Source organism: Cyanistes caeruleus, chromosome 11, assembly GCF_971803275.1.
Source record: "Cyanistes caeruleus chromosome 11, bCyaCae1.hap1.1, whole genome shotgun sequence".
Lineage (NCBI taxonomy): Eukaryota > Metazoa > Chordata > Aves > Passeriformes > Paridae > Cyanistes > Cyanistes caeruleus.
Genome location: NC_141711.1, coordinates 19,367,273 through 19,379,351, shown reverse-complemented (window position 1 = coordinate 19,379,351; position 12,079 = coordinate 19,367,273). Strand labels below are relative to the sequence as shown.

The 12,079-nt window shown below is 51.5% G+C and overlaps 1 protein-coding gene across 2 annotated transcripts; it reads right to left on the bottom strand.

The window, feature by feature from the left end:
• Positions 1-1,868: 1,868 nt before the first annotated feature.
• LOC147651071 (uncharacterized) lies at positions 1,869-9,555 on the bottom strand. 2 transcript variants are annotated; one of them, XM_086845379.1, is made up of 16 exons: positions 9,183-9,555; positions 8,816-9,087; positions 8,396-8,487; positions 8,209-8,310; positions 7,805-7,929; positions 7,566-7,728; positions 7,373-7,479; positions 7,043-7,156; positions 6,778-6,896; positions 5,533-6,618; positions 4,927-5,212; positions 3,889-4,007; positions 3,370-3,440; positions 3,068-3,155; positions 2,277-2,358; positions 1,869-2,058 (listed from the first exon to the last, which is right to left on the bottom strand). In XM_086845379.1, the coding sequence occupies exons 2-10, from the start codon at positions 8,856-8,858 to the stop codon at positions 5,579-5,581; spliced, it is 1,905 nt and encodes a 634-aa protein (XP_086701505.1). In that variant the 5' UTR covers positions 8,859-9,087; positions 9,183-9,555; the 3' UTR covers positions 1,869-2,058; positions 2,277-2,358; positions 3,068-3,155; positions 3,370-3,440; positions 3,889-4,007; positions 4,927-5,212; positions 5,533-5,578. The 2 variants fall into 2 exon arrangements, with proteins under 2 accessions (XP_086701505.1, XP_086701506.1); XM_086845380.1 differs by having other exon boundaries at positions 4,927-5,207.
• Positions 9,556-12,079: the final 2,524 nt, after the last annotated feature.

Here is a 12,079-nt window from a genome sequence, read left to right as displayed (position 1 = left end):
CCTTTGTGGCAGCTGCCTCTTCAGCCTGATACTGCAAAAGAACATTATGAACTGTCTGCCACAGTTTTCCCATTTTTTTAGCAGTTCTATCATCATTTAAAAGAGCTTCCCACAATTTATCTCCAAATTTTTGCCACTCACTTAATTCATGGACTGTATGGGGATTCTGAAAACAACCCCAGGCATACCCATAAGCAAGAAGTCCAGGAAGCTCCTTGCACAAATCAAAGTCTTTAACCTGTCGCTTTTCTAAAAAGCAGGTAAATAAATCATACGCTGCTTGCCTTTCCATCTTACCGTCAGCGCGCGCTGTTGCAGCCCCCACAAAGTTTCAGCAGCACCTTACAGCAGGACTCTTCTATAAGGACGCCTGGGGTGCGGCAACGCTGCTTTTTGACCAGGACTCTCCTGTGAGGTTGCCTGGAACACGGCACAGCTGTTGCGTTTGGCCGTCCTTGCTGCGGAGGACCCGTCCCCTGACACCAACTCCCTTGGCTGACTCCAACTCCTTTTTAAGGTCCCAAAGATCCCAAAGGTCCCTGCTGTTTGGGTGCCTTGATGAGTTCAGCGGAAGAAATGCAGCACTCAATATGAATGATCAGCAAGTCTCATTTATTGGTAACTCTAAAACCACTTATATAGCATCAATAATTAGGCTCACACCTAGTGCAAAAGCAAGCTCGTTATTGGATATTTTCATTTAAGGTCAACTCCACCTAATTCCACATTCCTGTGATCGCTCACCTATGCTGAATTCACATTCTTCTGATCACAGCGTCCTGTTCTCAGTTAGCAGTTATCACTAAGGTCTTCCTGACTTTGCAACATCTCACACTAACCGAACTCTACTGTCTAATTCTTTCCCAGCTAACAGCTGCATGGGAACATGACCTTTGCTAGCTAGCCATTGCTCTCTACAGTTCTAACAATGTAATGCTGGGATTTGATACAGTTGCCCCTCAAATACCCCAGGTAAAGGGAGCTGAGTGCTTCGATTCCACTGAAACCATGAGACAGTATCAAGACAAGTATGCTGCTATGAAGGAGCACTCTTTTTTTTCTGCCATGGAGAGAGAGGACTTGCACGTGGAGGAGACCGTGGTGTTCCTGCACAGGGACTCACCCCTGACCAGAATCATGTGTGACAGGGAGCAGGAGGGCTCTGATGGCAGGGAGCCAGGTGAGGGCAAAGCAGCCCCTCCCACAGCCTGGCCCAGGGGCTGTCGGGGTGGCCAGCGTGGGGCCCAGAGCAGAGGCCAAAGGAGGCAGGAGCTGCTCAGCCAGGCCAGGGCTGGCAGCCTCCTTCCTCCTCAAGTGGGGCCCAGCTGGGCCAGGGGGCAGCTGTTGGGAGCCCCGTGCCCGCAATGGCCGCTGTTCTCCAAGGCCTCCAGCCCTGCCCATCAGGCAGGCACGCAGGCAGGGACAGAGCAGCTCTTGGGGTCGATGCTGCGGGCTGAGAGCCCCACAGAGCTGCTGACGCCGGCTGCCATTGTGTCTGTCCCCTGCAGCATGCCTGCTGTGTCGCCGTGCAGAAGCTGACCCCTGTGCTTCTCCAGGCCCTGGCAAGTGCCCCTGTACTGCTCCTGTGCTGTCCAGGGCACCCACGGGCGTTGCTCGTGCCTGAGAGCGACCAGAACCAGCGGGGAGTGTGACAGCTCTGCTGGTCTGGGCTCGGCTGTCAGGCCAAGCCCCCGGGGCTGGGGGCAGTGTCCTTTTATGCTTGGCAGAGCCCGTAGGCTCCTGGAGGGCTGGGGGCACTGCTGCGGCCCAGCCTGGCCCAGCCTTTGACATTGCTGTTAGATCCTTGAAAGGATTTAAACGGTAAGGTTGCTTGGCAACTTCTTCAAGGAACAAATATGACACGATTCTTTTCAAGAAAGGGTTTATTAGTTTGGGTTCAGTTTCCCTATGGAATTCTTATGCTTCCTTAGACGATCCAGAAATTAATGAAAATCTAACATATTCCTAGGAGAAGTTTTTGAATCCACTACTTGCAGAAGTCTCTAAAGTCACTGTTTCTCTTAAACACTTCCCTTACATCTAGTTAGCTAGCTGCTCCTGTAACAGAGAGAGATGCAGTGGTTTACTTGGCTGGACATCACAACATCATGTTACACACACCAGTATACCAACACCCATTTGTTCCCTGACAGTTCCAAAGTTTCAGGCTCTTCTGGAGGTCCTGAATTAATTTTGCATGCACATCCATAGCCGTGTTCCCTCCCCATGCTCAGCATTCAGCCACAGTTACAAGGGAACAGATGTTCCATACTCACCTCAAGCAATAAATCTACATATGTCTTCCCAACCCACTTTGTCTTCACTGAGCTCTACAGATCTACAAAATAACTTTAGGCCCTGTGCACAAAAGAAAACACAACACCAATCAATAGGGTTCAACCCTTCTGATTCGGCTGCTGCTCCCAACAATCATGAATGAACAACACGATAAAGTCAGAAGCTCTATCCTCCACGTCCCTCCTATTCTCTTCTCCCCCACCACATGTTGGCTCCAGCAGAAATGTTCCCTACTGCAGCCTGGTGTACTAAGAAAAATGAAAGGCAGCAGCTGTCTCCCTGAACATGCTGCAATCTAAATTGCAGTGAAACAGCAGCTCTTGCATTAAATGCTCAGCAGCAGGATCCCACAGCTGGCCCCAGAAGCGCTGCCTGCCAGGGGCTGAGATCTCCATTCTGACACACCCTGCAAATCAGACGGGCTGGAAGATTGCAGGGCAGTAACTGTATGAACACAGCCATACATTTCATCCGTGTTATCTAGCAAGTCTCAAGAAACAAACGTCATTTAAGCCTGTCTTGAGACTATATTCTACAAAATAGAACAAGCAATTGTTTTGGTGGCCTGTGTAATTTTTGGGGGCTGTGTATGGTTTTTTTTGTTGTTGTTGTCTTTGTTTTTAAATCGAAAATTCACTGGCTTCAGAAGAGCAAGCCCCAGATTCATTAGGATGAAGAACCGCACGGACGTATGTGGCTGACAAGAACACTCGGCATGTCTAACAGTAACACCAGAAAGACAGGAAAAAGTTAAAGGAGATAGACCTACCTGAAAGGTTCCCAAATGTCTCGCTAACCTGTCTAGTGACTATTTTTCTGCTAAGCTCTAAACGTTCCTATAGCTATGAGGTAATTATCTGAAAGAAAGGAAAGGCAGAAAGCTGCTCAGCCTTTATTTTTTACCAGGACTGTCTCATGGGATTCTACCACAACTTTGACCACAAGAAAGGATGGCAAATTTTGACTACAGAGCATTCATAACCAGGCAGCATTTTTTCCTCCTTACTCAAGTCCAGTAAGGGTTTAAAAGGGAAAAATATACAAAAGGGGACTGAAGAAGTTGTGTCATACCTCTTAGGCGTGCGTCATCTATGGAGAAGAAGAAAACTCTAGCACTTTCTGTGCGTGGTAGAGAAAGAACCCTAGACAAGTACAAAGGGGTTTTAGCATCCTAAAAGGTCCTATCAAATCCCATGGGCACGAGTTAGAGCTGTAGTGCCTCAGAGAAATGGGATACACGGAAGAGCTTTCCTGCATAGTATGCAAATAAAGCCTTCTATAAAAAGACCCCACGTTTGACACAAAAACTGACTGTGTCTTTGCCTTGTGGCCAAACTCAGTTTGGGGTTGGCCAAACCAAAACAACCCAGTCCATTTCTTGTGCTCAGCTTCTCTCTCTTCACATTCAACTTCACATCCAATGGGCTGCTGGGACTCTGGACTCCACACAGCACCAATGGTTTTCCAAGATGACTTTCCTTGCTCAGAGGTGTGCAGTGTCAGTTTCCCATTTCCTCAGTGCTGCCACTAATATTCCCACAGCATCCAACTACTACAGCCAAGTAGACAACAAATACAAATGGAACTTGCCTTTCTTGGTGCTTTGCAATTTCTGACATCATCAGCACCCTCAGAAGTGATGTCTTGGAAATGTGAATCCTCTTGCCACGTGACTTTTTCCGGTTTTATCGTTCCAAGTATGTGAGGCCCTGCAAAACCAGCAGCAAAAGAGAAAGAAAGCCAAAACCAGATTATTTCTCTGCTTGCCAGGAAAAATTCCTTCTTTCAAGTGAAATATTTATACCGGGAAAGACAGATTTAGGAAGGACAGAATCTTCTCCTCCCTGATTTCCTGAGCTGTAGCTCTGCTCCAGGATCTTCCACTTTCTTCTAGGCATCTCCTATGTATTCGTAAATATTTATCATTGCATCCAGAAGACAGTGAATAGCTCCTGAATACAGCACAAGTGTGGTGGGCTTGTTGCTTTGTGTTGTTGCATTTTAATATTTTGGATAACTCGGCACGGTTTCCTTTCATTCCTACCTGACTGTGACTTGATTAAATATTCCTTCATCTTCATTTCATAAGGCCTCACTTTATCTGAGGTTAGGACACCCCAATGATCCTTCAGTGTCATTCAGTTTCCTTTTTCTGAAGGTCCAGGAATAGATTTTGGTAACTAACAGAATGTTCATGGAGCTTGGGGTCAACTCCAGGATTTTGCTCCTCCCTCTACCTTAACACCCATTTTCCTTAAAATCCTCTTGGGCCCTAGGTAACTTGGTATGACTGCTGTGTCACCTTTTTCCCTCTTTGAGAAGTTTAGGGGATGACAACAAGAAGCTTTTTCACCACTCTGCAAAAATCCCAATGCCTTCTCAAGGCGTGCACCTCGAAATTCCTGAGATGCAAGCAGGAGTTACCTCTCATTAATCTCCCACAACCTTGGCAAGTAGAAATGAAGATCAAAATACTTCTGCATAATTACTAACTTCTGCTGCTGAAAATCCTCTGGATTTAATCCTCTGGATTAAAATCCTCTGACCTTCTTCACACCATATTGCTCTACAGTGCCTGCCAGAAGCTGTTCCTTAGAAATGGCTCCGTTAGGAGGGTTCTGCTGTTACCTTCTTTGATGCCCAACTCCTCTGTGTCTTCAAAGAAGGAAAACTTGAAAGCACTCGACTCCTGAGTTCCGTCGTTTTCAGGCAAAGGTCCCAGACCTTCGTCTGGGGCAGAGTCCTGCGCATCCTCTTGGTCCCAGGCTATTTCCACAGTCTTTTCCGGTTTGACCTTTGAAGGTCCAAGCAAGTCTTTTAAATCAGCAGCAGTGTCGCAGTCGATTTCTCCAGACACTTGAGGCAGTGTCTCACTCTCTTCCTTCTCCCTCTGCTTTACTGAAGAAAGGCTATACTGAAATGAGATTGATCAAGGATAGCAACACAGCCCACGGCCTTTTCAAAGACAGCTTCCCTAAGAGCCACCTTGCTCGTCATGTCTCCCTAAACGTATCCAAGCCATTAAGGACTGGTTCACTTTCAAGGGGAAGCAGTGGGGAAATATCTGTCTAAAGGCAGCAATGAGTGTCCTTTTTGATTAGCTATGTCCTCAGGTGGCTTTTCCCTTCACAATACATGGTAACATAGAAATCAAGGATCACAGAAATGCCAAGAGCTAATCTGGGTTTTCCACAGACCTGCAAATCTCAAGGTCCCTGTACTGACCCTTCTCACCTTCACTTACAGCCACAAACAGAGGGACTAGAAAGAGAAGATGACACTACGTGCTGCTGTTAGAGGTTCGAGTTGAGGCCCGACGTGGCTGGCGGGAGCGGTTGCTCCAGCGCGACGTCCCCGACGGTGTCCCCCTGCGCCTGGGCCTCTCAGCACTGGCTGCTGTCCTCCTGCTCCCGTCCTGCCGACTCCTGGACCGGACAGGTCGGTTTGAGGCCCGACGTTGCAGGCGGGAGCGGCTGCGTCTGGGGGACGTCCCCGAGGATGTCTCCCTTTGCCTGGGCCTCTCAGCATTTGCTGCTGTCCTCCTGTTCCTGTCCTGGAGACCGCTGGACTGGACAGGTCGATTCGAGACTTGACGTGGCAGGCGGGAGCGGCTGCGTCTGGGGGCTGCCTGCGATGGTGCCTCCCTTTGCCTGGGCCTCTCTGCCCTCGATGTTGTGCTGCTGCTCCTGTCTCGGCGACTCCTCGACCGGGCAGGTGGACTCTGGGCCTGAGCTTCCTGGCGGGATCGGCTGAGTCTGGGGGCTGCCCGCGATGGTGTCTGCCTTTGCCTGGGCCTCTCTGTCCTTGATGTTGTCCTGCTGCTCTGGTCACAGTGACTCCTTGACCAGACAGGTGGACTTAAGGCCCGAGCTTGACAGCAGGGGCAGCTGCATCTGGGGGAAGCCTGCGATGGTGTGTCCCTGGGCCTGGGCCTCTCAGCCCTTGGTCTTGTCCCGCTGCTCCTGTCACGGCGACTCCGTGACCGGACGGGTCTATCTGTGGCCCGACTCTGCTGGCGAGAGCGGCTTCGCCTGCGGTCAGGCCCAGCACGCCTGGAATGGACCCTGTCCTCAGGGCCCATGGAGCTGCTGTGTCTTGGCCTTGATGTGCTTGGGCTGCTGCTGTCTGCCAAGGATGAGGCTGCATGCTGGGGGCTGCTGTGGCTGCTGGCCTCTGGAGATGGAGAACGGGGAGCCAGAGCCGATGACACCGGGCTGCTGGTGGGGCTGATGGCCTCAGATTCTGAGAGGCCCTGAGAAGATTCCAGTCCTGACTGTCCGGTCAGGCTGGGGCCATTGAGCTCCGGCTCATCCGTGGCACCTGTAAGAGCAAACAAGAATGTCCGAGGCCTGCCAGGCCTGGAGCAGGCCATGCCCGACCAGAGCACTGCCCCCAGCCCTCCAGGAGCCCATGGGCTTTGCCGTGCCCAGCCTGGGCACTGGCCCCAGCCCAGGGACACCCGCCTGCTTTGCCTCATACCCGTGCCGAGACCAGCACAGCTCTCACACTCCCAGTGGGTTGTCCTCACTGTCAGGCCAGAGCAGCGCCTGTGGGTGCCCTCAGCAGCACAGGAGGAGCACAAGAGCAGCTCCCAGGGCCTGGGAAAACAAACGGGTTGATGGCACTGAAGACAAAGTGTCCCAGCATGGGATTGTGCAGCCCAGCACCACTGGCTCCTTCTGCTTTCAGCCCTTCCTGAGACACAGGTTCCCTGCAGAGCCCCGGGTGCAGCTTCCCAACTCACCCCTCTTCCTCTGCCTCCTCCCTGCCTCCTGGGTAAAGGCATTCCCTGGCATTGCACCTGCTGTGCCTCTCTCCTAGATCCGCAAAGGCATTGTTGTCTTCCCATGTTGGCCCTCTGATGGAGAAAGGAAAAGCTGATGTGTTTCTTCTGCCCTGCCCTCACGGAGGTAACAGGGTGACCCTGCTCTTCCTCCAATGCTTTTCCAAGTCCCCTGAGAAGCGCAAGTCCAGACTCCCTGGATGGGGCAGGGCTTGGACTGCTGGGGCAGGGCCTGGCACAGCACAGCACTTGCACCCTCCTGCCTTGTGCTCCCCGCAGAAGGACGCCAACCTGATGGGGGTGCGGATCCCCATGCGGAACATCTCCACAAGGAATTCCTCACTATCTCTGCAGAGGGGGCAGCTGAAGTGCAAAAGACCAGCGCGCATGGCCTGTCCCTGCAGGGCAAACAGAAGCAGTGTGAGCCAATCCCTGGTGCTGCTGAGCACCTGCTGTGTCCCAGGCCTGAGGGCATGGCTCCCACCTGGAGGCAGTCCCTGTGGAACCAGGCTCTTTTGCACGTCGGGCACACGATGGTGTTGAAGGTCATTCTGTCCTCCACTGGCTCCATGCAGATGGGGCATTCGGTGCCCGGCTCTGGAGTCACCTGCACCATCTGCACTGGACGGTGTTCAGGGCAGAAGGACCTGGGGACAAAGGGATAGGCCTAATGAGAAAGTCTTGGTCCTTCCCCAAGGGTGGCCAGAAGGGGAGAGGAGCTACCTGTATGGGGCAATGTACTGCGTGACACAGCCGCCCTCCTTGGCACAGGGCAGGTGGAACCATCTGTTGCAGCCTTCCTTGCAGCACAGGATGGTGGCCCCGCTCTGGCCGCAGACGCAGCAGTGCTGGAATGAGCCAGGCAGCCCCATCAGCGGCAGCCTGGGGACCTCCCCAGGCCGCCCCAGGGCTGCAGGCAGGGAGCAGGATGGGGCCGCTGCTGGCGCTCAGCCCACAGAGCCAGCTGGTGAGGGGAGCTCCTGTGCCAGAGGCTCCACGGAGCTGCTGGGAGCCAGACTTTGTCCCACAGCCGGCTGCATGGCCGGCCTTCCTTGCTGGGGCTCTGGGCTAAGCTCTGGCCAGCCTCTCCTGGCACAAATCTCCCTGCTCTTTTGCCAGGCCCTCACCTTCCATGCCGCCCGCCTGACTGCAAGCTGGATATCTGGAAGGAGGAAACCCAGGAGTCCAACACATTTTTTTGCTTGCCGGAAAAGCAGCGTGGCAAAATACTGCAGAAAATGGGAAGAGCTGATGAGGACAGGGTGGCAGAGACTGCCCCTTGCAGTGCTGGAGGGAGTGCCCGGAGCCACTCACCAGGCAGAAGATGTGGGCATAGAGCCCGTATTTCTCCTGTTTGTCGCCGCAGGTGTCCGGGTCAGCCTCTGAACGGCGACACAGCAGGCATGCTGCAGGGGACAGACACAATGGCAGTGGGCGTCAGCAGCTCTGTGGGGCTCTCAGCCCGCAGCATCGGCCCCAAGGGCTGCCCTGTCCCTGCCTGCGTGCCTGCCTGATGGGCAGGGCTTGAGGCCTTGGAGAGCAGCAGCCATTGCGGGCACGGGGCTCCCAACAGCTGCCCCCTGGCCCAGCTGGGCCCCACTTGAGGAGGAAGGAGGCTGCCAGCCCTGGCCTGGCTGAGCAGCTTTTGCCTCCTTTGGCCTCTGCTCTGGGCCCCACGCTGGCCACCCCGACAGCCCCTGGGCCAGGCTGTGAGAGGGGCTGCTTTGCCCTCACCTTGCTCTCTGCCATCAGAGCCCTCCTGCTCCCTGTCGCACATGGCGGCTGTCAGCGCTGAGTCCCTGTCCAGGAACGCCGCTATCTCCGCCAGGTGCTGGTCCTCTCTCTGTGGGAGGAAGAAAAGTGATGGGAGTTTGGAGAACAGGCCCAGAGCTACGAGGGTGCTACTCCCTGGTCAGCCCTGCGTGAGCCCTGCTCCTGTCCGCCTTCTGCTCCCGTCGTCGCGCTGAGGAACACCGCCGTCTCCTCTGGATATTCCTGCGCTGATTCTGGGAAGGGAGAGGCAGGTGAGCCTGCAGCACAGGCCCAGAGGCCCGAGGTGTGGGGCCCCTCTGGTCCCTGGGCAGCTGCTTCCCTGTCTTACCTTCTCCTCCCGTTGCCAGGTCGCACTGACACACGGCCTGAGCCCAGCCTTCCCTTTTGGGGCTTTGGTCGCACGCGTCACAATGGCCACTCTGACGTCAGCATCTTGCTCCCAAGATTCACGCAGCCATGGCCTCACATGCCCGGCAGCCACTTGAGGCCACCCCCTTGGCAACCGAGGTTCTGACATGGTTCCAAGCCTTTGGTCAGCACGGAACCAGGCCAGAGACTCCTGCAGCAAGTCCAGGGTCCAATCCCAGGCTCCAGGGCAGCCATCGAGGGTGGCACTGTAGGCACAAAGGTGCTGTTCAGGCATGGCCACCCCAGGGCTCCTGCCCCTGGCAGTCGGTTGCCCAGAGAGCTTGTGCAGAGTCTCTTGCACTGCACAGATTCCAAACCTGCTCTTGGTGCATTGACATGTTCCTCTAGACCTCTCGGCAATAAACTGAGATGAACCTGATTTCATGCCCGTGCTGATCACTGTTGGGAACAGGAGATAAAGCTGGGGACCACGTCAGCTGCCTCCCAACCGCAATTCGCCTGTCATCTAATAATCTAATAACTTTGACATTTTGTATTAAAAATTTAGTATTAAGTATTAGTATTAAGCTCCCGAGAAACATCATCTTTTACACTGACTCAGCGGAAACCCAGAGAATTCCTTGGGAGTTTTCTGTGTACGTCTGACTGGAGAGGTTTCAACCGTCCTTGTCTCGGTAGTCCAAACCAGGAGGATGTTTTTCCCACAGTAAAGGAACGTTGCTAGTTTGGTCCATGTTTTCCTTCTAGCAAATATATTGAAAAAACACCGCTTCCCTAAGCACTGCCTTGCTTTTCATGTTTCCCTAAAAGTATCCAGGCCCATGAAGGAGTGGTTACCTTTCAAGGGCAATGTCTAGGTTGACTGTATGACACTGTCTCCCCTGTCATCTGCTCTATGCCCGGACATGGGTCCTGCAGCTTTAAGCTAGGCCCAGGGGATGGGGGGAAACCAGGGGTGTTCTTTTGGCTGTCTGTTCAAACACAGGTTCTCCTCCACTCTCAGCATTGATTCTTTCCCAGCAGAGATAGGGGGAGTTAAATTCTTGCTTGTAGCTAGCTTCAGTTTTGCCAGCTGAGGCAAGAAGTTGCTCAGGACTGCATAGAGCTTCCCTGCACACCCTTCATTTCCCTTTATTATGGTAAACCACCGCAATAACCTGATCAGAGATAGCCCTTTAAGGACTTTAAACGGATTGCGGCAGTTCGGCCAGCATCTTGGCTGGATCCCATGTGAGATCTTGCTTCCCTTTTCTTTTAGCCCTCTGTCTCGCCCGTCGATTCAGTTGCTTCGAACCATGGGGTGTTCCATCTTCTCGGCAGCAGGGATAACTTTCAAGGAAAGGCCCTTTTTCTCGAGACTGCCGTTTTAAGAATTGCTCCCAATTTTTATTTTTTACCCCTGGAATATCACACCTGACTTTTGTCAGTGTTTTGCAACAACGTATTGCAATTATTTCAATAATATATGGTAAAGGGGTATTAGGATGATAACAATAATTTTCCGGATTTATCCCAAAAGCATAAATCTCCCACCATCGATCAGATCCTTTTTCAAATTGTCCTGTTTGCACACCTTCCTGTAATGCAATCTCAGTCAAATTTCTTTCAAACTTGTAACACTCTGTGCAAATCCCTCTTGGCGATCGACCCCACTTAGAATGTGTCTACCACTTTCCTTTACACACTTTACAAATGGAACATACAAAAGGATAACATTCACAATTTGGTACTGTACACAAGATTTGCATGTGAGAGTTCATCAGGGTCTCATCTCTATGTTGATGGTAGAGAGCGAGAAGTATCTGCTGAATTTTCTGGATCAGCTGAAGGTAAATCACTGGGATCTGCAGGTTTAGTCCATCGGCTCGGCACCCAGACAGGCTGTGTGTTGGTAGACACACAAAGATAACCACGTCCCTGTCGTGGTTTTAAACTAATAACTAAGAAATTTACTTACTTCTTGCTGTGAGATATGGATAAGAACAAGAGCAAAACAGGCATACAACTTAAAAGGGAAAAAAAAGAAAGTTTATTGACAAACCACAATAATAAGAACACCAGAATAAACTTCCAGAACAACCTTTCCATCCCCTATCTACCTGTCGTTCCGATTGGGAACGGCTAGAAAGAACGACACTGGACTCTCAAGGGAGTAACAACACGAGAATTCCTTAGTTTATTGCTTCAGCTCTCTCTTATAGACAGATACGTGGAAAGTACAGAAAAGAAACTCTTATTGGCTAACAAAGTGCTACATTACCATCATTGGTCAGGGGCACTCTGCCCCCCTGACTGTCTCCTGCAAGGAGAAACAAGAGGCTGCAAAACAACACCTGCAAGGCTGTTTAGTGTCCCTGAGAATTGTTTTAATTCCTTCTCATATTTTTCCCAGGATACTTTCTCAAGCAGCCTGAGGAGCCATGCGGCCTGCAATTTGTACAGGCACTGTAGTTCAGATTTAGCATCTATATCTACCCACTATTCCCTTGTTCACATGACAACAGAGACAAAAACTCTGGAACTCTGATGGTTAAAACAGTCCCAGTTCTTGCTAGTCTTTTCACCAGTCTGTATAGAGAAACAGAAGTTTCTTCCTGTTAATTTATGGAGTTTCTCACAAGAAAACTATTTTTGTTATAGTTTTCTATTGCCCTAATGTTAGCTGCTCAGAGCTGCTATTATTAGAGTTCACTCCTCCCATTTTCACATCACTCTGAAGTATGTATGGGCCATGAGTCTAGAGATAGCATTTTTAAGGATATGTTATTCAAAGGCAAAAAAAGTCTTCTTCATCTGTTTCTGTGAGCTTCACCAGAAAACAGTTTTCTCATTGCCTCTCAAGGCTTTAAATCTCTC

Coding starts and splice junctions, on each gene's coding strand:
- LOC147651071 (XM_086845379.1), bottom strand. CDS start 8,858: ATGTGCGACAGGGAGCAGGAGGGCTCTGATGGCAGAGAGCAAG. Junction 8,488..8,815: donor CTCTGATGGCAGAGAGCAAG/GTGAGGGCAAAG, acceptor TGTCCCCTGCAG/CATGCCTGCTGTGTCGCCGT. Junction 8,311..8,395: donor ATGCCCACATCTTCTGCCTG/GTGAGTGGCTCC, acceptor CATTTTCTGCAG/TATTTTGCCACGCTGCTTTT.